The 27,454-nt window shown below is 50.4% G+C and overlaps 1 protein-coding gene across 1 annotated transcript; it reads right to left on the bottom strand.

The window, feature by feature from the left end:
• On the bottom strand, positions 1-21,511 carry Dhx37 (DEAH-box helicase 37). The gene is made up of 27 exons (XM_005344358.3): positions 21,350-21,511; positions 19,008-19,177; positions 18,259-18,371; positions 17,082-17,421; positions 15,700-15,848; positions 15,122-15,214; positions 14,099-14,195; positions 12,764-12,877; positions 11,599-11,700; positions 11,344-11,458; positions 10,926-11,021; positions 10,632-10,714; positions 9,218-9,362; positions 8,428-8,504; positions 7,969-8,201; positions 6,923-7,034; positions 5,104-5,210; positions 4,829-5,017; positions 4,532-4,656; positions 4,323-4,439; positions 3,313-3,485; positions 2,318-2,432; positions 2,072-2,209; positions 1,828-1,922; positions 1,671-1,744; positions 1,178-1,275; positions 1-1,056 (listed from the first exon to the last, which is right to left on the bottom strand). Exons 1-27 carry the CDS (start codon positions 21,450-21,452, stop codon positions 971-973), a joined length of 3,459 nt encoding a protein of 1,152 aa, XP_005344415.1. The 5' UTR covers positions 21,453-21,511; the 3' UTR covers positions 1-970.
• Between the last annotated feature and the right edge of the window lie 5,943 nt (positions 21,512-27,454).

The raw sequence follows: 27,454 nt of genomic DNA, 5'->3' as shown, positions 1-27,454 counted from the left end.
CTGGAGTTACAGATGGTTGTGAGCAGCCATATGGGAGCTGAGACCCACACCCAGGTCCTCTGCGAAAAGCAGCGAGTACTTTGCAACTGCTGAGATATCTCTCCAACCTCCTGTGTAGTTTCGACGGGCATTTCTCAAATGGCTCATAAAGCTGAGTTTTACTTTATTATTAATGTGTTTATCTGCGCACATTATGTACAGTGCCTAGACAGCCCAGAATAGGGAACTGAATCCCTGGAACTGGAGTTACAGATGGTTGTCAGTCGCCATGGGGTGCTGGGAATCCAACCCAGGTCCTCAGGGAGAACAGCCAGTGCCACCTGCACCATCTCATAAGTCCAGGTTGAATATTTTGTCTTGTCTGTTGCTGGTCACTTTCATTTCAGCTTTTGAAAATTGTGCATTTCATGCCAGGCGGTGGTGGCACATGCCTCTAATGCCAGCACTGAGAAAGCAGAGGCAGGTGGATCTCTGTGAGTTTGAGGCCATCCTGGCCTACAGAGGAAGTTCCAGGACATCCAAGGCTACACAGAGAAACCTTGTCTTGAAATATCAAAAAAATAAATAAACAAAAAACCAGAACTTGTTGTCTATGGAAGTCAAAGCAGGTCCTCTGCAACCAGTCTCCACCTGTGTAGAACAGGGCTCTGGGGCGATATTCGTCCAACCTTTCAGAACAGTCCCTGAGTTACACAAGTCTGCAATGCATCTGCTGCCTAAGATGCTATGAGGCTGGACAGGTGTGCTTGGGGGAAGAGTCCACTTCCCTGTCCCAGTGTAGCCCCGTACAACCACAGGTGCTAATGTCACCTGTCTATCTTGTCAGAAGAGTCACAAAGAAGGCACCCACGGTCAGTGCAGCAGCAAGCTTGGCTCTGAATTGGGTCAAGGTAAAGAAGGGCTTCCAGGGCCATGGCGAGTCTCCTGGTAGCAGCCTAGGAGTCGGTTGACTGTACAGCTGGGTGTGTGGTCAACCATCAGTGATAGGGGGCCAGATCTTCTCAACATCTGTGTGCATAGCCTTTGGGAGCCACTCACAGTACTCAGTCAGCAGGACTGTGGAAAGAGGTGGCCAGGGTTAGAGTGTGATGACAGGGACTTGCTTGGCTGGACACACCACCATGGCCCATGGTATGGTTAGGTCCTTCCCCCCTCCACCCAGCCTGGTCACACTCACATCTGGGGCTTTTCTTCCATGTAGCCAGCAGGGCACCGCGGGAGTCTGCCTTCTCAGCCACAAGGGCTTTCAAAAGGCTCTCTGTCCTAGGTTGCAGCCTGTGAAGAGGGGGCAGCTGACTAGACCCAGAAGGGATGAGTGGACACCCAACACAGAAAGCCTCCTGTACACAGTGGCAGCACATAGGGTCCACCAGCCCCTTGGGGTATACAGATGCTCCTTATCACAAGGGTACACTGGATTAAGTTGGGCCCATATAAGAAGGGGACACAGAGAAGAGGAAGAGGCAAGATTGGGATGATGTAGCCACTAGGAGAGACAGGTAGCGAGAGTTCTGGGTAGGGGTACAGGGTCCCTGAATCTTTTAGGGGGTGAAATGTGCTAGACGCACTGAGAGCTCCAGAATGAGACTCCTGTGGCTGTCATCCCCAGCATACGTGACTGACAAAGAAGCGAGGAGCCTCCTTTACAGTCTAGGAATATACTCTTGTACCTGGCCCAAGTCTTCAGCATGGTGCTGGGGCTAGACAGCAGGCAGCTCTTGAATGAAAGCAGCTTGCGGAAGACCTGGTGAGAGGGCATAGGCTGGCTGAGTAAGCCTGCAGTTCATGACACACAGGAAACAGGCCACAGGTAGCCCAAGCACCTACCTGTCCCTCCAACAGAAACCGTGCAAAGTACTTGTAGCGGTCAATGCCTTCAGGAAAGTCCACCTGCACAGCAGGGAGTGGCCAGCCCACGCGGTCTGGAGGATGTGATGAAGGACCCATGTTAGACCCATCCTCCCAAGCTCATCAGAGGAGCAGGAGAGCTAGGGTAACATCCTCAGGCACATATCCAAAAGCAGGGCATGGCTGCAGGTGGCCAGACACCAAGGAAGTGACCCCGACTTACAGAACACACTGGCCCGGTGGCAAAGTACCCGTCCAGACTCTGGACAATAAGTGGGAGCTGGCTCCTCCAGGGGTGCTTCAAACTGGCAATAGGAAGGCAGCAGGGATGGGATCCACTGGATTTCCACGGTAGAGACACCTGAGGCCAGTAGAGGGCACAGTCAGGAGGACTCACATGCTCTTCCAGACAGACAGGGTGTTCTACAGGTATCACCCTGTGACTTGAGCCCTGGCCACTACACAGTACCTTTCATGTACATTTTGGTGGTCTCCACAATTTCCTGGTAGATCACGAACTCAGGCAGCTCTTTGAAGAGTACAGAGCTGGGATGGATGAAGACAGGGTCATCTAAGAGAGGAGTCTGCAAAGAGAGGTAGATGGAGGATCGTTTGAAAAAAAAAAAAAAAAAAGCCTGAGCTCTCTGGAACCTTCAAGTCCAACTTTCAGGATCCAACAATCAAGTCAGAGAGCCAATGACCAGGTCCTACTCAGGATGCATTGCTCCTTGGCCATCAACAGAGCTGAAACATGGGCCTGGGAAAATGACTCAATGAATAAAAAACTTGCCATGCAAACCTGGTGACCTGCTGGATGTCTGCCTGTGCATGTGTGCCCCCACATCCTGAAACAAATAGAGAGCTAGGGCCCAGTGAGACGGCTCAGTGAATAAAGGCACCTGCCACCAAGCTTGGTAATGTGACTTCATTCCCTGGGACCCACATGGTGGAAGGAGAAAAAGATTTCTGAAATTGTATGACTTCCGTATGTGCACCACAGACAAATGTACAAAGTAAAACGCAATCTCCATGTAGGGGCATAGCCTGGAACCCTAGCACTTGGGAAGTTGAGGCAAGAGGATCAACCTGTTTCAAAAACCAGAAGGTGAGGTCCTTGTGTGGATAGACCTTAGACAAACAATACTGGGGGACAGAGGTAGCCCCAGCACACCAAGTACCACACAGGTCCTTCTGGTGAACTGGTTAGTATAGGAAAAACCAAAATCACTGGGCAGTGGGTAGAAGGCGCAGCTTTCTCTGGGGCAGAGAAAGCCATTTCAGTTGACTGTATTGTCTACACTGAACAGAGTAAAGCCAGAGGGTTGACTTTAGGGTGTAAAACGCAACTCTAGAAAATAATCTTGAAGAAGCTGAGGGTAACATCCTAACCTCCAATAAACAGCCCCAACTTCCTCTTTGTTGGGGCTTTCCCAGAAGTCATAGGTCCAGTCACCAAGGGCCCACCTTGTAGGCGTTCCTCCATTTGGGGTCTAGCAGATCCTCGCTCTGAACCCGGCGGGCTAGGTGGTCACCCAGGCCAGCTGCCATGATTTGCCGCAGAAAGGTCACCTGGCTTTCAGTAGGTGGCTGCATTTTGGGGTCCAGGAAGAGCCCGGCCTCAGGGCACACTGTGTTGACTGAGAGGAAGGTGAGGAAGAGGTGTGTGAAATCTAAGTCAGAGGAAGTCTGCCAGGCTTTCAGGAATCACCTAGCACTTGGGTCCCACCCACATAGTGTCTGATTCTGAATCACAAGTTAACAGTGGCTCCGCCCAGAGCCCCTTCCAAGGCCAAGGCTTAGATTCCCATGCTTGCAAAGCCCTGCCAATGGACAGCCATTCCAGAAGGTAGGATAGTTACAGGAACCTCAGTCTCATCTGTCCCCTCTGCGGAAAGGTGGCCTGCAGGGACCCGTGGCCACACATGAGCACCTGTCGTTGGTGTCAGGTGGCTGTCCACAATTGCACGCTGTTGCATCTGAGGACAGACTGCCTAAGTGTAGGAGTGGACACGATAGCAAGCCCCAGTAGCGCCCTGATACTGGGCAAGTATGAGCTGCTGGAATAGCACTGAGTTCCAAATTAGCCTTGGAGAGGGATTAGGCTGCCCAGATGCCCACTCTGTATCATAAGGTGGGGACATTCCTTGAGTCCTAGAGGCTACTGACAGGAGTCACCTGTAGCTGAGTGTGAATCCTGTACTAATGAGGCCAGAACTCTGAGAACATGTGGAGGGAAGAAAGGTTCTGGCTGAACAGAGGAAGAGGACCAGAGGGGTGTGGCCAAGGGACAGACGACCTGAGGGACAGCCTTCTGGGTGAATGTGCAAAGGAACCTGTCTAAAGGCACTTGGAGTTGACTTGGGGTTGAGTCCATCTTAATGGGCAGGCAAATCAGCCAAGTGTTGAGAGTCTCCATCATAGCAAACATGTGCAGAGAGCCCAGATGTCTGCCCACACTGTTGCCTGGGCTGTACCTGCAGTGGTCAGCTGGCCACGGAGGCGCCGGATCTCTAGCATGGCCTTGTAGCGCAGTCCATTAGCACGGCAAAACTGTGGTGAGCAGCCGGCGTACTCACAGGCTCCCACAGCACCTGTTGGGCACAGTAGGGCGTTCTCACTGGTTGGCTCCAACCCACTCCAAGCTACCAATCACCCTCCTTCATGCCCTAGAGATGGCACCAACCCAGTAGCACCATGAGGTCACCAAGCTTCAGAGATTCCCCCTGCCCAGCCCAGGTCCTCTTCATCTGGGCCACACGGGCTCGACGGCCCTTCAGCTCTGCAAGTTCCTCTTCGCTGGCAGCTGGTCTGTAAACATACACATGGCCCACTGGGCTTCAGCCCACTGCCCTCTGACCATCAGCGTCTCCACATCCTCACTGCTTTACCCTCTTTCACATACAGCAGCTCAGTTCCCCAGGCTACCACTGATCAAAGAGGGCACACAGGGTTCCATGGGATTAGACTGTCACCAACCTACCTGTCTAGCTCCTCAAAGAGCTCACGCACAGTCATGGCAGCCACAATGGCAATGGTATAGGGCAGGCAACCATGCTGCTGGCTCAGTGCTAGCATCTTGGCGTAGCGGGGCGCCACAGGGAAGGTGGACATGGTCCGTCCCAGTGCTGTGATGGGGCAGCTTAGTTGTGATATCTGCAGCTTTTTCATTCTGGGGACAAGAGTCACAGTGGGTAGGAGCCATGGAGCCTGCACTTGGAGGCTTTGTACATGCTTGGGTCCACCCTCCCCCACTACCTTTCATCTTTCCGAGGCGCCTGCAGAGCCCCTAGTGCAATCAGCAACTCCTCGGCGGCAACAAGGGCCTCCACAGAGGGAGGTGTGGGGAACGGGAAGTTGATGACCTGGGTGCAGGAAGGCAGGAGAGGAGAGGGGCAGAGTGATGCAGAGAAGCAAGTCTCATGAGTTCACACAGGCTGTACCAAGAACTGATCCCGCTTCCCTCCAGTTTGTCCCCAGGGTCATGATAACTAGGACATGGGTCCTGAGTGCTCAGGAAGTTGTCAAGATCTCTCTAGGTCTATGTGCTAGCATGATCCCAAATTAAACCTACTGTGTTCCAGGGGCCATCCTTGTCAACTAAAATCTAGAAGTTTAAAAGCAACGACATACAAATCATCATGCAACACTTAGAAAAACAGCCTGACAATTAAGGTATCATGCTTGAAAAATATAACCATGCATGCCCACAGGTGGCCAGAGGGATGAACGTCAAGTTCTCAATGATGACCTAAAGTATGTGAGTTTTCTTAACTCTGAACGGGTTGTTTGTAAGAAACAAAAAGAAAAATCACTATGGATTCACAATCCTTAAAGAGAAAGATTTCTTCCCTAGAATTCAACTCAAGATGAGGGCAAAGGCCTGTGCCACTCACTGCACACAGTGAGGCTGCAATCTTTTTAAGAGACAGAGTCTTGCCAGGCACGGTGGTGCACACCTTTAATCCCAGCACTTGGGAGGTAGCAGCAGGCAGATCCATGTGAGTCTGACCCTGGTCTACAAAAAGAGCTCCAGGCCAACCAAGGCTGTATCACCACCAGGCTTCGTCTCAAAACAAAGGGAGAAAAGTATGGTTTTATTCTTGTGCTGAAACTCATGTTTCAGGCTGGCCTCAACCACAGCAATTCTCCTGCCTCAGCCTTCTAAGTGTTGTGGCTATAGATGTGAGCTATGATGCCTAAATGAACCTGGAACTTCTATTCATCCTGTTTCTACATACTGAATGTTGGGGTTTCAGGTATGCACCCCATATTGTTTATGTAGTGCTGGGTATAAAGCATTTAACCAATCAAGCTACATCCCCAGTTAAAGGTATATTCTATTTTTAAAGGTTTTTTTTTTCTTCTAATTTTAAATTTGTTTGTATGTGTCTGTGGATACACATGTGCCACTGAGCAAGTGTGGAGAATGGAGAACAAGCAGCAGTTTGTTCTCTCCTCCCACCATGTGGTTCCTTGAAACTTAAGTCCTCAGGCTTAACAGCTGGTACCTTTACCTGCTGAGCCATCACCCTAGACCAAGACTATATTCTTTACTTTCAAAACTTTCTTCTGGGTTCTGGGACAGGACCAGGACCAGATGCATTTTCAGCCATCTGGGTTCTGTTACTTACTACATGTATTCTTGAACAGAGACCTTCTCTTCCCTGCCTCGGTCTCCTTATCTGTTAAGTGGGTATCTGGTTGTCATGGAGCAGGGTTAGGCATGGCATGCAGCATAAGCAGACCCTCTTTGCTGGACCACCTAATTCTGGACTGGGGACAGGAACCCCAACTCCATTTGAGGACAATGCCAGTGAAGTCAAGATTCAGGGATCAGCAGGACATCTCTGAGTGCCTACGAACAGCATGAGACCTGGCTGTCCATAAGCCTCTGTCCCCAGGGGACAGGAAAGTTGTCCTCACTAGAGGCTGAGGGTCATCAGGGCATCTTCTAACAAACTTCAGGATGCTACTTCACTTGGTTTCCCTGGCAGGTGCAGCTCTGGGATGACAGACTGGGTGAAGCTGAGGACGGACTGGGAAGGCATGAAGGAGGTTACTGGCTGAGACTAACCTTCTCAATGTTGAGAGACTTCATTTGCAGGATTAAGTCTTCCACTGGTCTGCGAGTGATCTCTGGGGGAGGAAACTGCTCAAAGTCCCCGAAAACAGCTGAGGAATACAGCCTTAAGAGGGGAGAAGTAGGGATCAGAAAGAAGAAAGTCAACCATGCCCGCCACTCACAGGGCCAGGCCCTCGTCTCACCAGTGGCAGTGAGCCCCACCTCCAGCTACACCAACTATATTCTCTTGTATTTTCTAAGTTTTCCCTTCTGAAAATTAAAATGGTACTGGAAGAACAGTAATAAAGCTGCTCAAAGAGACATCATTAGGAGAAAATTCTGACCAGTGACATAACTGATAAGGATCTACCTCCTGGACTTCAGAAGAGCCCTCAACGCCATCAGCAGACAAACAGAGCCTAATTTAGAACTGAGGACGGGTTTGAACAGAGAAGGCACGAAGAAGATGCTAAGGGCACTTGCCTGAGGGAAACACAGACCCTGCCTCATGGGACTGCAAACAAACAACGGGGCAAAGGTGTAAGATGAGAACCTGGGCACCTAGCCAGTGGCTATTTCCTCCACTATTGAGCATTAAGCCTAGAGCTCCATACAGCCAAGGATAAACAGACATCCAAACACAGGAAAAAGGAGCAACAACTTCAATGTGTAGCAGGAAAGGACGGTAACAATGTGACAAGGCAGTGCAAAAGTGACTCAGCCAGCAGAAGCATGTCAAGACGATCCCAGAAACTCATCACACTGGGTGGTGGAGCCTGACAAAAGGGAACACCTAATGGGGATGTCCACAGGGAATGACCACTCACAGGAGCCACTCGCTGCCTCAATGGTGGTGACAGCTCAACTATGGAAGCACTTTAGAAGTGATTACTTCTAAATTAGTGAATTAGCCACCACCAACACAGCAGCCAAGGGGAAGGTAAAGCAGCCAGGAAAGTGGGAAGAGCTGTAGAACTAGTGAGGACACAGCCCACTTGCTGCAGAGGACAGCAGCAGTTCTGCTTCTCAACGCCTGAGTGCAGGAATAAGCGACCTACCTATAGCAGTGTCCTGGCTCTGTCCGGCCTGCACGACCAGCCCGCTGGTCAGCGGATGCCTGGGAGACCCAGGTGACACGGAAGGAGGACACGCCTGTGACACGGTCATAATAGCGTTTTTTAACCTTCCCACAGTCCACCACATACTTGATGCCGGGGATGGTCAGGGACGTTTCAGCCACATTAGTGGCCACTACGCACAGTCTTGTCCCCTCTGGAGGAGGTTTGAAAACCTGGGGGAGGGAAGCAGGCAAGACAACATAAAAATCAGGTGAAAATCTATGAGACAGTAGACAGATTGTTCTCAGCTAGGCATAACTGTCCACCAAGCTCCAAGAACAATCATCAGGAGTAGTTTCTATCATTTCCTCCACTACCAGGGCTAGTCAGAAGATAGATGGAGAAGCACTTGAGGCTTGAACCACCCCATCCTAATGCTCTCAAGAGCTATCCCATTACCTGTGCCTGCTTCTCCGGGGCCAGCAAAGAGTAGAGTGGGAGCACGTGAAGAGGTAGGGAGGCATCTGGCTGCTCACCTGTGGTCAAGCATGGGACACTGGAGTCCAGGCTGGACAGATGGCATAGGCATAAGTCTAACTTTAGCTGTCTGGCAGCTCCCCATCTCCCCACCCCCAGGTTTGAGGGTTCGTATTCAGATACAGTACCAGGAAGACCCTGAATGCTGTTACTGCTGCCCAGCACAGGCCTGTGGTGCCTGCCTAAGAGCAGCATCCTGAGAGCAAGTTGGTCCGGGTGTGTGTGTCTGGGCAATGTGGCAGGCTGTGTTTGTATGGAAGGAGCCCTTTCCATAGAAGTTTCTCTCTCAAAAGATACACAACCTATACTGTGTTCAAGACAGGCTTCTGAGTATCTGGAACCACCTAGTCCACGCTGGACAATAAGAAGCTGTCCCATCACCATACTCAAGAGGCCCTGAGAATCCAGATGCCTTCCTTGTTGCATGAGGCTTATGTGAGGGCAGGAAAGGCCAGCCTAGGGATGGTGACTCCAGCACTACCATAACAAGTATTAGGATCTCAGGAGACTGCAGTGGACAAGGCTATCAGAAAAGCCCACCCTCTGTGCTCACATACCAGCAGGAGCCAGGATGTGTTTGGTCACACGTATGAGGACAGGACTTAGATTCTTCTGGTCCCAGGGTCAACAGGGCCTATCATGCAACAGGGGCTCAGCAGCCCATGCTGAAACCAAGCAATGAACCAGAGGGCAGAGCTCTGCCAGGCCACACCTTCATTTGCCTCACTGTCACCCAGGTCCAGATCCAAGTCGGAGCCCAGGGCCTCCTCTTCGTCGTCCATCTCTGCCTCCCTGTCTTCATCGCCTTCGCCGGCTGGCAGCACAGAGTAACTGTCCAGGTTGATCTGAGGCAATGCCTGGGTGAGGAGACGTCAACACCATGAGGTCAGGCAACCTGGGTGTGAACCAAGCCACACACAGGGGAAAGACAAATTTGCTCACACAGGGCATCTCCTCACAGGGACCTACGAGGTGAGGTCACTGGACAATAACCTCTGCCTCGGTTTGCTATATTAAAAATTAGGGGGCTGGAGAAATGGCTCAGTGGTTAAGAGCACTGTCTGCTCTTCCAGAGGTTCTGAGTTCAATTCCCAGCAACCACATGGTGGCTCACAACCATCTGTAAGGAGATCTGGTGCCCTCTTCTGGCCTGCAGGCACACATGCAAACAGAATACTGACAATACTGTATACATAATAAATAAATAAATCTTAAAAAAAAATTGCTAAAAAAGAAAAAAATTAGGTATAAGGAGCTGGGGAGGTGGCTCAGAGGTTAATAGCACTTGTTCTTACAAAGGACCTGGGTTTGATTTCTAGCAACCACAATCATCTGTAATTCTAGTTCCAGAGGACCTGACTCCCTCTTCTGACCTCCCCATGTATCAGGCATGGACACGGTGTACATACATACACAAAGCAAAAACTCATGCGCATAAAGTAAATCAATATAAAATATTCCTTTCTAAGGTTAGGTATGAGTCAGGTGTGGTGATGCACATCTTTAATTCCAGTGTTCTAGAGGCAGAGACAAACTGATCTCTGTGAGTTCTAGGCTATCCTGGTTTGCCAGGATTACATAGTGACATTTTAGTTGAATAAGTAAACAAACAAATAAATTAGATATAAGCATGGGGTCATCCTACAAGGCTGCTCTGAGCTATATATACAGAGTTTAACAAGATTCCTGGGACCCCTTAAGTGTAAAAGAGGGTAGAGTGCTATAATTTAGTAGCTACATCACCAACACTGCATCCAGCTATCAGAGTGCCTGTGGTGGCCCCTTCCTTGGCCGGCCCCCCAGCTTCAGAAAGCAGATCTCCCTACTTCAGCAAGCAGCCGCGGCTCTATTTATGTTCCAGGATCCTCCCAGGGAGACCCTGTGCTGTAAATCACAATGCACCCCCACTTGCAGTCTCCATAGCTGTACTATCCAGCAGGACACTCTGCTGTGGAATGGGGCTGGACCAGTGTGTCCCCCAGGAACCCCACATGGCTCACAGCCATCTTGGATGAAATAGACTTTCACTTTCGTTTCACTCTAGTTATACTTAAGCCCAAAGAGCTACATGAAGCTGGCATCTGGACAGCATAGGACGGCACAGGGCTCCCCAGGTTTCCATGTACCATGGCCTGGGCCTTCTTGGCCCTCGTCCGGGACTTCTTAAACCGCCGCATCCCTTCTGCTGAGTCCTTTTCCTCTTCCTTTTCTGGAAAGAGAAGACAATGCAGGAGCTGGTACTTCCCTCTCGTCATCCACAGCAAACTGCTGCGACGATGAACGTATTACTGTGGGGACACAAAGGTGCAGCTCTCCTTAGGGACACTTAGGTGGAGGCTGACACCCCAACTAGAGCACCAGTTGCTAAGCCCAGGGGTCAGGGGGTGGAGGGCTTTGACAGGGAACTGTGGGTCAGTTACCTTGTGGCTGGGAGCAACGGTTGGGGAAGGCCTTCCTAAGCCGGCGGCACAATGCATGCACCTCGGCCTGCCCCGTGAGAAACACCAGGATGCCGCCTGCAGAGAGAATGTAGCCAGGGAAATAGGTACCAGGTAGGAAGGAATCAATTACCCTAGAGCAGCAGAGTGGTGAGGGGCACCTGACAGATGGCAACACAGCAGGCTCTCAGGGACAGAGACCATCTATACTTGCCCTCCTTTTTGAGAGAGGATGCTTTCACAGTCCCACTTCTACCTTAGATGTGAGGCAGGGGGGTGCGGGAACTAAGGCTCAGGAACAGAAACCATGCCACTGCGGTTTGACTGTAGGGTCAGAGGGCTGAAAAGCAAACCCGAGTCTTCAGTGAGGGAGGGATGTGCCAGTCCCATCAGGCCTCACCTGCAGGCAACATCCGGTGGATCTTGCAGATCTTCCGAAAGCACTCGCCGCTGTAGTCATCCAATGGGGTCCGCTTGTTGAAATGGACTGTCACAGGGAATTGCCTGGACTCAACCTGTGACAGTCCACAAAGGTATGGGGATATTGCAGCCCAGGGCCTCCTTCCTGTGACCATCTCTGCACTAACCCCTAAGACCACCAGATCTCACACGTCAAGTTCAGGTTGAAGCTGGCAGGGGCTTACCCAAATCTTACCTTGATGACCGGGGGAGGTGTGGTAAAGAGCCGCTTGTTCTGGGTGAAGTCCTCTACCCGGAGCGTGGCAGACATGATGAGCAGCTTGAGGGGCAGATGTCTCTGTGAAAGACAGCCTGGTGACTCCACATGGAATTTTGCATCTCTCAGCCCTGTGTTTACATATAACCAGCAATTGCATTCCTCAGGTTTCCCCCAGGAGAAACGAGACACAGTCACAGGGAGCCTGTCCACTGGGGCTCTACAGGTGACACAGGCCAGAGACCTGAACATGAGGTGAGCTAAAGGGGCCATGGCGGGATTCCACCTTCATGAAAGAGGCAAATGAAGAAGAGGGTCAGCACTGGGATGGGGCAGGGCTCAGCCATGGGACCCAGTGCTTCTTTCTGGAGGGACATAGAATACTCTAGAACTGACTGAATAGAGACAGCTGGACATTTCTGAGTTGAGAACTCCCCTTACCCACGGTCCATCCTGCTTATGGTCACATTTTGGGGAGATTATCACTGGTCCTTAGGCCCTCCCTGGTACTTGCTGCCTGCCTCTTTATCAAACTCCAGCTCACAGATCCTGAATTTGCCTAATGCCTATCGCCCTGGCCAAACGGTGGCTCCAGAAAGGCAGGAATGGTAGATCATCCTTTCCTGGTCACTGTCCATTACTACCATCTTTAATGTGGCTGGGTACACGGCACTCCCAGAACACCCACTGAGCTGGTCTACTGAAGGACAGAAACAGGGCTGTTCATCAAGATCCCTTCAGATAGCATGTCCCCAAAGCTGGTCCCTCACATCCACTGTCTGAGCACAGAGTTGGAAAGAGGAGCAAGCTTGGGGAGGGAGGAGTAGGCCTGGGGAGTAGAAGAATCAACTCAGGAGCCCTACAAACCCAAAAGAGCCTGAAGCTCTGGGGGAACCCTTTAGCTGGGTCTAGCAAGGCCTTCCCAGCTTTAGCTTTCTGCCTGAGCCTCTTGGATGTGGAGCAGCCACTCACCATGCATGACACTGGATCAAGGCCTGTGAGTTAGTACGGGCAGCGCAAAAAGACACAGCCGGCACCAGCAATACTTCATGCCCAGGGAAGGCTGTGTTTTCTGAGACCCTGCTCAGCCCAAGCCCCTGACAAGGTAGCATTAGTCTGCCATGCTTGTGTACTTCCTACACACCTTGGTCCGGAGGGCCACAATGCGTGACAGGAGGCCGAGAAGAATGTCTGTGTAGACGCTCCGCTCATGCGCTTCGTCAATGATCACCACTTTGTATTTTAGCAGCAGGAAGTCCTGAGGGGGTCAGGAGTTATACCAGAGTGTCACCAAATCCCCACAATCACAGGCATGGAACCGTGTGAACAAATCCCAGACTGCTCCCACCCCCTCAGAAGCTCCTAGAGGCCCCTGGGAGAAGCAGCTGGGCATCTTGATTGTCTGCAGCTATTATGCATGACCAGAAGCCAGCTGCTACTGCACACTGCAAATTCTCCTTTTTGAAAAAAAATTTGCTGTTGTAGGGTGTGGTGGTACGTGCCTTTAATCACAGCAAAGGCAGGTATCTTTTGAGTTCAAGGTCAGCCTGGTCTACAGATTTCTAGAACAGCCAGGGCTACACAAAGAAACCTTGTCTCAAAAATAAATAAATAAAATAGAAATAATAATAAAAAGATCTTGTCTTTTATTAACCTTATTTTCTTTTGACAGGTTAGCTATCCCAGATTATCTTTGAACTACATGACCAAGAATGACTTTGAATTTCTTTTTTTTTTTTTTTTTTTTTTTTTTTTTTTTTTTTTTTTTTTTTTTTTTTTTTGGTTTTTCGAGACAGGGTTTCTCTGTGGCTTTGGAGCCTGTCCTGGCACTAGCTCTGTAGACCAGGCTGGTCTCGAACTCACAGAGATCCACCTGCCTCTGCCTCCCGAGTGCTGGGATTAAAGGCGTGTGCCACCATCGCCCGGCGACTTTGAATTTCTTATCCTCCTGCCTTTAAGTCAGTGGTTCTCAACCTGTGGGTCATGAACCCTTTAGGTCAAATGACCCTTTCATAGGAGTCACCTATAAGATCATCAGAAAACATAGATATTTACATTACAATTCATAACAGTAACAAAATTATAGTTATGAAATAATATGAGAAACTGTATTAAAAAGTTGCAGCATTAGGAAAGTAGAGAACCACTGGTCTAAGGGCTCGGATAGCTATTTTTCTTTTCTGTAGGGCTGGGGTTGGAACCCAAGGCTTCATGCATGCTAGGCAAGCACTCTGCCAATTGAGCCAACGTCCCCAGTCCTTCTAGAAAAGATGGATACGCAAAGTCACATTGCTCACTCACCCCAGGCCCTCTCTGCTCACGCTGACCCTGTGCCCTCACTGATAACTTCAGCATACTGATCAAGCAGCTGAAGCTCTGAGAACGGACCCACTCAGTGTCCTGCACGGCAGGCACAGCGGGACGATGCCAGTGTGACACTCCACTCCACCTGTGTCCTGCATGAGACCAGACAACTGACCTTCTGGATCTCTTTGAGCAGCACACCATCTGTCATGAATTTGATCCTGGTTTCTTCAGTCACGTTCCCTTCATAGCGGATCTGGTAGGAGACAACACTGTGGGGGGAGGACTCATCTTAGGGAGGGTGATGTCTCCAGAGCTACAGGCAGCTGGGGCTTTGGCTACATGGTCCCTTCAAGAGAGACAGGGGAGGACCCTTCCTAGACATGCTCGTCCCAACTCTGGTCTCTGGGGCCAAAGATGGGGGCAAGATTGAGTGATAACCAGACTAATGTCACCAGACACACTGCAGATCTAGGACAGAGTGTGGCAGGGCTCACTGAAGACAAGCAGCTCTTTATTCCCAGAGCCACTCAGACAAGATGGTGGAGATGCTACAGTGCTCGGCATAGGTGGCAGCTACTGACACCAGCCTTAAGGTATCTGGGGTTCATTATCTTATTTGTGAACATGTAAACATTTTACAATAAAAGCTAAAAATTTAGAATTTGGAGGGGAGGGGCTTGGTGGCAGAGTGGTGTCTTAGTACATGCAAGGCCCTAAGTCCCATTCCCAGCACCACAGTGTAAAGAAATCTAAGTCTCTGGCAGAGGGTTGTACAAACAGAATTCTGGGTTTTCATGGCTTTATACACTAGCTCATTAGCTGGCTACCACTTGTTCACAGAGAAGATATTTTGCCCCTTAGTAAGTGTTGGGTCCTTCCCTGCAGCCACTGCCCAGCGGATTAAGAGGGCTCTGCTGGACCATCCCTGGAATGAGGCAAAAATGACTCCCACCATGCCAGTTAGTGGTGGCACACACCTTTAATCCCAGCACTTGGGAGGTAGAGGCAGGCGGATTACTGTGAGTTCGAGGCCAGCCTGGTCTACAAGAGCTAGTTCCAGAACAGGGCTCCAAAGCCACAGAGAAACCCTGTCTTGAAACCCCCCCCCCCAAAAAAAAGACTCCCAGTGTACCCTCCTTCCAGCAAGACTGCAAAGACCCTCTGTCCCTCTATACCCCAGGAATCAGGGCCTCACCGCTGTGACAGATTCATCTCCTTGGCCACACGCTGGGACATAGCTATGGCAGCCACTCGGCGGGGCTCTGTGACACCGATGATGCTGTCCTCACTGGGGAAGAAGACACATTAGCCATGCCTATCTGTCCTGGAGTCACCTACACTCCAGGGTCAGTGCCTGAAGATGAAACCCAAAGCACAGGGTACAAACACTGCTTGCCCAGTGTCAGGACAGCACAGCCACAGGACAGTGGGGGCAGCCCACGTTCCACAGATGGGGACCTAACAGAACTTGGTATACCGCTGGGACACATTTCTAAGGGATATTGTTAGGATGAGGAAGTTTCATCTGGGGTGGGGAAAGGCTGATGTACACGGCACTCCTGAACAGATGAGGCCCATGTGTGAGCTGGTAAGCCAGAGAAAGCCAGATAACAGGGATGACAGATACACCCTGCAATGCTGAAGGGAATACTAGAACTCTGCATCACCTTGGCAACTTCTCTGTCTACTGGAGCTCAGGCCCTTAGCGGTTCTTGCAACCTAAGTGTCCACTGTCCCCCAAAGAGTGGAGGGACATCCCTGACCAAGCCCCACCTGCTGTAGCCAGCTTCGTAGAGAAACTGGGGCACCTGTGTAGTCTTTCCACTGCCAGTCTCGCCACACACAATGACAATGGGATGCTCAGCCACTGCCTCCATGATGCTTTGCTCTTCAGCGAGGATCGGGAGTTTGAGCCGCTCTTGCTGTGGGAGAAGTTAGAGGGAAGGGCTGCAGAACAGCAGGCAGAGAGGGTACCCCGTTCACACACAGGTCATGCATGGTACACAGTGTCTAAAACGGATAGGGACGGGCTAAAGAGATGGTTTGGTGGTTAAGAGCACTGGCTGCTCTTGCAGAAGACCTGGGTTAGATTTCTAGCCGGTACATGGCAGCTTATAACCATCATCTTTAAGTCCAGTCCCAGGGTGACCAATGCTCTCATCTGACCTCTGCAGGGACACATGTGGAATACATACATACAGGCACGAAAAACACCCATACATATAAAATTTAAAAATTGTCTTTAAAAAAATAAAATAGTTAGCCGGGCGGTGGTGGCTCATGCCTTTAATCCCAGCACTCGGGAGGCAGAGGCGGGCGGATCTCTGTGAGTTCAAGGCTAGCCTGGTCTACAGAGCTAGTTCCAGGACAGGCTCCAAAGCCACAGAGAAACTCTGTCTCAAAAAACCAAAAAATAAATAATAATAATAAAATAGTTGCCAGGCAGTGGTGGTGCTTTAATCCCAGCACCCAGGAGGCAGAGACAGGCAGATCTCTGTGGGTTCGAGGCCAGCCTGGTCTACAGAGCGAGTGCTAAAACAGGCTCCAAAGCTACACAGAAAAATCCTGTCTCGAAAAACAAAAACAAAACAAAACAATTAAATAAATAGCTGGGCAGTGCTGGCGCACACCTTTAATCCCAGCACTTGGGAGGCAGAGGCAGGTGGATCTCCGTGAGTTCAAGGCCAGCCTGGTCTACAAGAGCTAGTGTTCCAGGAGAGGCACCAAAAACTATAGAGAAATCCTGTCTCAAAAATCAAAATAAATAAATAAAATAAAATAAAATAAAATAGCTGGGCAGTAGTGGCGCACACCTTTAATCCCAGCACTTGGGAGGCAGAGGTAGGTATATCTCTGCAAGTCTGAGGCCAGCCTGGTCTACAGAGGAAATTCAGGTCAGTCAGGGTTGCTACACAGAGAAACCCTATCTCGAAACCCCCAATAAAAAAATTAAATAAAATAAAAGGCACAGCCACTTGGGTTGAATGGCTAGGGAGAAGCAACAGCCTGGGCCCCAGAAACAATGCTATACCACCCATGCCACATGAGGGCCCCATAAGGTGGGCATGACCACGTCCCCATTCTTAGAAGTAGATACTGAGGCCTCCCCACCAAGATATCCCATTAGTCTGTTTCCAACCACAAGAAGAACACACCTGCATTTCAGGGGTGCGGTTCACAGGAATGAAGACGGCAGGCTTGGACAGGGGTGGAGGTGGGGCAGAGGCTGGTGATTTTGAAAATGCAGAGGTCCCAGATGGAGGGGGTTGCGGGGTGGGTACAGGGCTCTTGGCCCCAGAAGGAGCTGGTGGCAGATGCACTGTGTTTGCTCCTGTGCTGCTCTCAGGTTGGTCAGCTGTGTCCTTTTCAGGCTCTGAATCCCCTGAAGACTCAGATTCTTCCTCTGTTGATGATGATCTGTGGCGCTTCCGGTGGGCCCCACCAAGGCTATTGACTTTCTCCTGGCCCTGAGCTGCTGGCTGGTCAGGCTTCCTCCTGGAAAAACAGAGACTTCAGGCAGGGGCCTCAGGACATCTGACATGGCCACGGGGGCACCTCATCATGGGCCAAAGGCCACACCCCTTTGACCCTAGGCCCTTTGCACTGGCTGTTCCTCCTCTGAGGCACACTTCCTGCAGATTGTTACACTCAAGTGTCTACTCAAAGTCACCTACCAGGTACACTGTGTGTCACTGGGCTCAGTCCCAATTGCCAATCCCTTTCCTAGATGCTCCCTCGTCTCCGCCTTACCTTTGGCTCGGTTTTCTGTTGCAGGGTATATTAGTATTTGGTTAATGAACACCTGCACCTTTCAAAAGGAAGGGAGTATTTTGCTCCTTGTTCTACCTCAGGTCCCGTGAGGATGAGGCAGTACACACTCAACCAATAGCAGTGCCCTAAACAAAGAAGCTGGGGGGGGGGGACGAGGAGGTGGGGCAGTGCGGCATGCGTGTGTGCGCGCGCGCGTGCGCGCACACACACACATACACACATGTTGGTCTGGGGTGTGCTGTCCTGTAGGAATGCCAGCTTGGGATGACCCCAAAATTGTAATGGTCAAGCCCAGGTGGGAAGTGGGCTTTCAATGTGAAGCCTCAGAATTGAACAATGACCACAAAGGACCTCAAGAGGGAGCCCCATGGCAAGTGCGGCCTTTGAGGTGTGGTATCAAGGTCATGAGCAGTGAGAAAATGTGACCTACTTGTGACGTATAAGACGCCAGGCAGGAGCACGGCCTTTGTCAGAAGAGCATTCAGTATGGATAACCCTCCACACATTCCCACCCATGTAGGATGCCATGAGCTGTGAGCCCCCTCAGGCTCTGTGACTCACTCTTTGGTATGATACATGCGGTCCCCAGTGCCCAGTTTGGCTGTAGTGTAGAAGAGACTCATCTCGGCTTCCGAAACTTGGACTTCACTCAGTTTCTGGAGCAGTTCGGCACGCTGGGAGAGGCACGAGAGCATTAGTTAGCAGGTAGCTACTGACTGCTGACCGGGTCCTAGGACGTGTCTCAGCCTAGTTAATATTAGACTTTAAATCATAGGGCAGGATGTCACCCCACAGCTATGAGGTCTTCTGGACAGACAAGTTAGCTCTGCCTTTGCCCTTACAAAATCCAGAATCATGGGACACAGCTCTGCAGCACCGTGGTATGACCACTGGCTGTCCCTATGCCCAACAACCAGACTGAATAAAGCACGGCACCCCTTGCTGGCCTGGGGACAGACATGACTGCTCATTTGGCCACTCCCTAGGCTACCCACAGGTCCACATAACTTCTTTCACCCTGTGTGAGCTGCGGCAGTTTTGGCTTCATTGACTTTGACAATGTACGTTCCCATTTTATACACACACTTCCTCGTGTATGTGTCATGACTTTTAAATCAGGCCAACATGATCAGAGCCTTGGATGTCACATGTAGCTAGTGGCTACCGTGTCACTGTACAGACACAAAACACTCCCTTCCTCTCAGAGAGTTCTACAAGACAACCCTGCTGCAGGAAGTACACGGAAGGATAGAGATGCCCGAGCCCCATGATCTGCAGTGCTGGGGCAGACTGGCCATGGCAAGGCGTACCTGGCTCTTCTTCTGCTTCTGTTCTAAGACTTTCTGTAGCACCTTCCTCTCCTTCTTCGTCAGGGGCTTCCTCTCTTTCTTTGATGGGGGTGGCGCCTTGGCCTTCTTCTTCTTCTTCCCCGGCAACACGAGTGCATTGCTCGCATCCACTCCTTTTAACACATCCTTGTCTGAAAAGACAGCCTGTCTCACCATGGTGCAGGAAGTCCTGGAGGGTCCTCAATGCTTACTCATGACAATATCAGGTTAGGTCACCGCCTCCTGCAGGTGGTCTACATGACCTACGAACCTCTGAGTGCTGAGGAAGGGTCTGCGTTTCACAACTATAAGTTATCACCAAGCTAAGACGCAGGGGTTGAGGGATGTGGCTCTGGCAGTGGGAACCTAGGCAGCACGCTCAGAGCTCTGGGTTCCAACCCCAGTACCGCATAAAACTAAGCATGTTGGCACAGGTCTGTACAAGTGAGAGGGGAAAGCGAGAGGACCAGATGTCCCGCCACTCCTGACTACACAAGCCAGCCCGGGATACATGAGACCCTGCAGTGTGCTCAGAGCTCGGCTACTGAGCTACGGGCTGTACCACATCTACTTTAAAATTAAGAGCCAGGGGGTACATGATTCCACGAAGGAACAGTTAGGCCCCATTTCATAGATATGGAAACAAAGGCCCAGGTAAGTGAGGTGTCTCGCCCCAAATACCTCACACTTCTAGATTCTTCTCTGATGTCCTTTCTTACAAACTCACCACCTTCCTGATCCAACCAAGGGGTCAAAGAATACCTTGGGGAGGCAGTCTCCAACAGATGGTGGGGTTCCATCTGGGAACATGCTTAGTCTCAGGAGCCTGGAAGATACACTCGAAACTACTAGATTGCTCTCCAGCTCACTCTCCTCCCAGACCAGCCTGACCCTGGTGGCCATGTCCGCTAGTACTCCAACAAACGCTTTTGCCCTCCCTTCTGGACCCCAGGCAGCATCTGAGATGGAGGGGGAAGTCCTTCTCACAAGCTCCAGCTCAGCAACCGCCTCTCAGATCTCCTCTCCTTCAGGGCTGGACCTTTTTTGGTGAGCCAAATCAGTCTTAAATAAATAGCATCTATCACAAAATTGTTTATGGCCCCTGAACTTTCTGCCTTGAGCAGCTGAATCGATAGCTGCTGGGTTTCCTTCTATCCTAGCACCCGCCGGGCCCCGAGCACCCACATCCAGAACTGAACTCACGTGGCTCCCTGGAACAACCCATACCTGCCTTCTCCAACAGCCTCACCAACGCCTATTCTGAGACTCATTCCTGTCACCATTGTACTCGTACACAAGACCAGTCCATCAGCAAATCTAACCAGCTCTCCTTCAGAATACACTAGGATCCAAACACTCTCTCCCTGGTCCAGTTATCAAGTCGACCCTGTGACCCTCCTACCCATCATCCTTCAACCTGCACTGCTTTCCTGTAATGCCATAGCTAATGTGCCGCTGCTACACATTACCCCACCCTCCTCAGCTAAGCCTTTCTCAGCTCCCCGCTTCCTCTGAAACAGAGGTTGGGCATTGAGACAGGATCCTGCTTTGTACCCCTAGCTGGCCCAGTACATGTGACAAAGTTCAACTGGCCTCAGACTTACATGACATCGCTCCTGCTTCAGCCTCCCTCGGGCTCGGTTTATAGGTCTGTCTCGCGCATACACAGCCTTTTGTTTCTTTGTTTTTTAAGACAGGGTCTCAAACTTGTGTAACCCAGGCTGATCTCAAACTTTAGGGATCTTTCTGCCTCAACCTTCCTTCTCTTTAAAGTCTCAATCATCTCCACAACCCACGCACCCCGATGTCCCCTAGCCCCTGGGTTTCTTCTCTCATTTCTACCCACGGTCCTGACAGCACATGGGAGGCTTTCCCCAGCACACCACCCACTCCTAGCTTTGGCTCTCTCTCTCTAGTACCTCTCTGCATGCCTGCCATAGTCTATGCATTTTTTACCGTTTCCCTCTGGCCGTCTGCTTCAGGTAACCAGGCATGCCTGGAGTGAGAGGAATTTCCACCTTCTGTTCTACTGTCATTACTCCTGGAGCCCAGATCAGTGTCCCCGCTGCTCAAAGTGCCCCAGCACCCAAGCATTGCACGCAGCCTGGTGCACAGCTCACAGGTCTGGGCTGAAACACACATTTACGGGTCTCTATCAAGGAGACGATTATAGAAGGCGTGGGAATGGATGCAAAGACCACATGTGCGCACCAAACTCCCGGCAGCATCCCCACACCGCAGTACAGACAGGCTGTCACGCCCCCTGCTCGGATCACGTGGAACCCGGCTCCCACTCCAGCGACCCTCCGGGCCCGACTCCTCACCCTCGAGCTCCAGCCGCACAGGGGGCACTTCGGGGCCCTTGGACGGCCGCGGCTCCGCCTGCAGCCGCCCCTTCACGTTGTAGCGGCGGCGAAGCTTCCCCATGGCGCCTCCGCCACGCGCGCGGCTCCCTCAGCGAAACTCACTGGGAGTCAGAACCAAGGCTCGAGACTTCCGGTCTGCGCATGCGCAAGAGCAGAACTTCGGGCGCTGAGAGGCGGAGCTGTAGGCCGGATCTGCCGGAAGGGGAAGCCGTAGCGGAAAAGGCGGGGCGCAGTCCACCGACGGGTGGGGCCTATTTAATGAGGGGGCCGGGCCTAGAAGTGTTTGAGCAGCCGGAGGTTCTGATTAAGCTGTCCTGCCAGCTGCAACCTGAGGACTTTTGAATTGCATACTATTAATTTGGGGCTGAAGAGATGGCTTAGCGGTTAAGAGCAGTGACTAGCTCTCGGGTTCGATTCCTCGCAACCACAAGGCAGTTCACAACCACCTGTAACTCCAGTTCCAGGTGATCTCACGCCATCTTCTGGCCTCCGTGAGAACTGCACAAGCGTGCATACACAAACGTGAAAAAAATAAACCACCAGCCCGTGTCTTTAATCTCAGTCAGAAGGCAGAGGCAAGCAGATCTCTGTGAGATCAAGACCATCCTGGTCTATATATGTCTCTACATAGTAAATTCCAAATCAGCCGTATCTACATAGTGAGAGCTTGTCTCTAGAATGGGGGAGAGGGGTTGTAGAGAGGGGGCTAAGTGGTTAAGAGCACTTGTTGCTCTTCAGAGGACCTAGTTTCAGTACCCAGTGATGGAGGAAGGTCATTGGCTAATAAAGAAACTGCCTTGGCCCATTTTATTGGTTAGAACATAGGTGGGTGGAGTAAACAGAACAGAATGCTGGGAGGAAGAGGAAGTGAGCTCAGACTCTGGAGCAGACGCCATGCTCCCCTCTCCCAGGCAGATGCATGAAGCTCAGACCCAGGATGGACGTAGGCTAGAAGCTAGAATGTTTCCCGGTAAGACTGATGCTACACAGATTATTAGAGATGGGTTGATCGGGATATGAGAATTAGCCTGTAAGGGCTAGAGTTAATGGGCCAAGCAGTGTTTAAAATAATACGGTTTATGTGTTGTTATTTCTGCTGTAAAGCTAGACGAAAAGCAGGCCCACAGCTCCCACTACTACAACCCAGCACCCACATAGTGGCTCACAGTCATTTCTGACTCCAGCGACCTCTTCTGAAAGGGTACTAGACACACGTGTGGTGCCCATGTATGGCATGCAGGCAAAGTGGTCATGCCTAAATGAATAAAATAAATTTTTAGTATTAATTTGACTAAACTTGTAAAATATAATGTCTCCTCTCTTCTTGCTTTGCTCATCTGTCTTTTCTGATATTTCCCGCAGGTGAGGTGCGTTAATTCCACAGGAAAATGTGTAAAATAGTTCCACGGCAGGAACAGAAGATGTAAAGAGAAGGCATTTTATTAAATGGTTTAAAACTCACTCTGTCACTTTGTCTGAGGCGTACTCGGAAGCATTTCTCAACCCTGTAATTACCCCGCAGATAGAATAGTTCTATTGTACCACACTTGTTCTGTTTGAGAATTAATTTGAATGGCAGGTGGTGGCACAGTGAAATCTCCACTCTTGGAAGACGGAAGCAGAAAGGTGAGGCCAGGTTCAAAGCTGGCCTTGTCCATGGAGTAAGCTAGTCTGGCTTACCTGAGACCCTAGCTCTGCATGGGTCCGAGAACACCCTGGAGGAAGACCCCAGACTCACATAGTATGTAAAAGCAAAGAGCCTTTATTCTGCAGAAACAGCCAGCATATGCAGGGTCATCATTCACCTGTACAAAATGGCAACAACCCTGAGAGGAAGGAGCACGCAGGCTCCTTTCAAGCATAGTTAGGGGAATTTCAGGGATGGTTAAGTCATCTCAAACATAACTGGTGAAGCAAGCAGCAGTTACATTAGTAGACTTTCAATTGACTGAGGCTTTATCTTTGGACATCCTTGGGTAAGTTTCAAGGCAGTTGCAGGAACTGTTGTTGAGACATTGTGGGGCCAACTTAGGCCTTGTTCGCGTTCTCTCCTTCATCTCTGAATGTAATTTATCAATAAAGGGTCCTTTTTTGGGAGAGACACCTGTTTGCCCCTCTCAGAGAAATGAAACCTAAATTCAGTTGTAGAAGTGGGAAAGTTTAAACCCTTCAGCTCAAAAAAGAAGGAAAAGAAAAAAAAGGTAAAAAGGGAGAAAAGAGGCCAAGTTTGGGTTGCAGAGCAAAATCCTGTCTCTGAGAAAAAATTACAGGGTCTGAGGACACCTACCACTGAATGCACATACACACACACCGATGCACACATAACTACAATGTAACATCCGATTTGGTGTTACACCCTCGGTACAGTTCGCGCGCCACTGTACCGAACGCGAGTCGGGCAAGGGCCTGGAGATTGAAAAGAACACACAGAGAGACCAGGGTCATTCGAAAGGAGATCAACGGAATGCCGAATGCCGTTTATTCAGCCTTGGGGAAGCCCTTTACCTACTGCAGCACAAGGACCCCCACCCAGGCAGGTAGGGAAATTACCATATCTCAAATAGAATGAATGCCCTGCAGCTAACCACCAGGCGGGGCAGGAGAAAAATAGGAACTTAACCAGGTGGGGCTAGGGAAAAACAGGAACCAACAGAATGCTAGTCATCTGACTAGAAACTGAATGTGTCCCAGGAATAAGGGTTAAATGCTTGGTCATGCTGACCAGAAATTGTCCTCGGGAAGCACCCCAGGAATAACGGAGGCCAGGGCCCTACACTACAATAAGGAATCTTGCTGGGCATGGTGGTGCATGCTTTTAGCTCCAGCATTTCAAAGTGGGAGTGTAGAGGCAGGTGGACAGTCTCTGTAAGTTTGAGGCCTGCATGGTCTAAGATGGCTTGGCAGGTAGAGACAGTTGACTCCTAACCCTGACTATCTGAATTCAATCATGGATTGCATACACGCACAATTTTAATATTTTTTTAAGACAGGGTTTCTCTGTGTGTAACCCTGGCTATCCTGGAACTCATCAGGTAGACCAGGCTGGCCTAGAACTCACAGGGATCTGCCTGCCTCTGTCTTTCAAGTGCTGGGATTACAAACATTCACTGGCTTAGCAGATAAAGGGACATCCCACAAAGCTTGATGACCTGAGTTCAATCCCCAGAACCCACATGGTAGGTGGAGAGAACTGACTCGCTAAAACTGTCCTTCATATGCACATGGCAGCATGTGCGTGTGCGTGCACACACACACAGAGAGAAATAAATAAATGTAATAAGATAGCATATAAATAACAGAGATCCAGAAGATACAAAAAATGTCCTAGACAGTAAGAAGAGGCACACACAGCAGCTTGGGTGTATTTCCTAAGAGTGAGCAGTAGAAAGGTCTGGAGAGATGGCTCAGAAGATAAGAACCCACAACGCTCTTGCAGAGGATCAGAGTTCAGTTTCGAGAATTCTCAGTGGTGGATTGCAGCTGCCTGAAATTCTTGCTTCAGGGAATCCAGCACCTCTGGCCTCTGAGAGCACATATCCAAGCACTGATATACACAGAGTTAAAAGGAAACAATCCTGCTGGGCTCGGTGGTGTTGGTGCATGGTTTGAACTTCAGCCCTTTGAGGGGATGTGGAGGCAGGATGGTCACTGTGAGGCTGAGACCAGGATGGTGTTACAGTCACTTCCAGGTCAGCCAGGGTTAGATAGTGAAGCCCTATGTCTCTGGGGGTTGTATTACATGTCCCCCTAAAATACTTTGTTTTGGGGACGAGGTCTCACTAGGTACCCCAGGCTGACATGTTACAGAGATCTGCCTGCTTGTTTCCCAGTGCTGGGATTAAAGATGTGTGCTGCTAGCCGGGCGGTGGTGCAAGCCTTTAATCCCAGCACTCTCAAAGACAAAAAAAAAAAAAGTTTATCGCATGAAAATATCAGTAAAAGTACATGAAAAGACAATCCATATAAAAGCAAATCAAACCTCCAATAATATTTAAAACTTCTACAATTCAGAAGAATAGAGTTCAAAAGTAACTTTCAAGTTTTCTCTTGTGTGGGTGCTGGGGATTTGAACTCAGGTCCTCAGACTTGCACAGTAAACATTCTCACCTACCAAGCCAGCTCAGCCTTCATTTCCCCTTTTTGTGGTGCTGGGGATGGGCCCAGGACCTTTGCACGGGCTCGGTGCATGCTTCCCACAGTGGTGTGCCCTGGCCCCAGTGTTCTCTCTTTGGCCTGGATCCAGGTTTATTTTCCATTGTCTCAAATGTCTGACTATACCTGGCTTGTTTGATTTAGAGCGTGAAGGAAAGCGGAAAATTTATTCTCTGAAGGTTCCATCAGAGAGTCTATGAAATACATTGAGGATATAGAGGTTGCAGCAGAAAAGAAGAACGAGCCAATTCTGGGCATACGTACGCACAAGACACCCTCAAGATAAAACTGAAGAAGGGCCAGGCCGAAGAGGGTGGAGGGTTAGCTATTCAAGGGTGAGGAGGAGAGCAGCGGGCAAAGGTTGTCTTGTCTCCAGAGGATTTGTCAGCATAGGGGCTGGGCTTGTGGCAAAGTCCCTCAGGAGATTTCAGGGAATTTCTAGTTAGAATTTCTAGTTATCTAGGACCCTCAGAGGAAGCCTTTCCCTGCCTACCAGGTACCACAAATCCCTCTGTGGGAGCAATCAGCTACATAGGGATGGTGTTTCCTGGATTTTATTTATTAATTTAATTTGTATGGTTCTGGAAATTGGATTTAGGGCCTTCCATGCACTAGACAAGTAAACGTCCTGCAGCTAGGCTACATTCCAAGTCTTTTAAAAGAGAGATTTATTTTTATGAATGTTTTGTACAAGGTCTCACTAGGTTGCCCAGGCTGGCCCTCTACTCATTCTGTAGTCTAGGCAGGCCTTGAATTTGTTCTCTTCCTGCCTCAGCTTTCCATAGCCAGAACGACAGACCTGAGACATTGATCCATTATGATGATGATGATGATGACGATGATGATGTTTTCAAGACAAGGTTTCACTGTGTAGCTCTGGTTGTGCTGGAACTTGGTTTGTAGACCAGGCTGGCTTCAAACTCACAGAAATCCGCTTGCCTCTGCCTCCCGAGTGCTGGGGTTAAACTAAAGGCGTGCACCACCTCCACCCTGTTGTTTTATTATTTTTAAATTCAAATATATAATCTCTACTCGTTCCTTGCCTGCCGAGTCCTCCCATGTACCTATTTTATTGTTTTTGAGGCAGGTTCCTACTATGTAGGGCTGGCTGGCCTGGAACTCAGGGTATAACTTAGGCTGGCCTGACCTGACCATCCTTCCTCCCTCGGCCTCTCTAGGGTTGGATTTACAAGCACACACCATGCCTGTAGTATGATTATCGTGGCTCTTAAATATTTCAAACCCATACTCCTCTGGTCCTTTTTTTTGCCTGCCATGCCATGAGGTTCATACATACATAAGAATTCCAGTGGCTTTTCATGTAGGAAGCCCCTAATTTTAAATTGTAAATTCCTCCGGTACATTCGAACTCTTCGCACCCTTAAGTCTTCTAGGTGGCGCGGGTACTTCCTGACACCAGCACTGACTGGCGGGACCAACTCTAGACACCCTCCCCCACCCAACCTCTTTTGACTTGAGACCGAAGGAATACCCGGTGATCCCATCAAATCCTTTATAAAGGGCTGCACAATACCAAACCACTTATCCGGTTCCCTCCTCGCGCATTAGGTCGCCTTTCCTATCCCATCACCAACTTCCCCTCTCCAACCACTTCGATGGCTCGGAAATGCCATCCCTGCAGGAGGGGCCTGAGAACAAATGAACGCCTGCTCCATAGGCCTGCTTTTGGGGTGCGGGGAGGTGACACACACCTGCCCTTCGGTTTCCCAATCGCTTGCTAGGGCCCAGCCCAGCCCAGCCCAGCAAGGAGCCTTTGCAAGCTGCGCTGTATTGATACTCCAGGGGTACGGAGGAGGCGCCCCGGCGGTGCTGGGGGGAGGGGGGGAGGCGGCTTCTGCGGGCGGGAGGCGGGGCTTCGTGCGCGGGGCGGGGCTGTAGGGCGGGGCGGGG

Source organism: Microtus ochrogaster, chromosome 2 (assembly GCF_000317375.1).
Source record: "Microtus ochrogaster isolate Prairie Vole_2 chromosome 2, MicOch1.0, whole genome shotgun sequence".
Taxonomy (NCBI): Eukaryota; Metazoa; Chordata; class Mammalia; order Rodentia; family Cricetidae; genus Microtus; species Microtus ochrogaster.
Note: the sequence above shows the minus strand (reverse complement) of the source record. Positions and strands in the feature narration are given on the sequence as shown.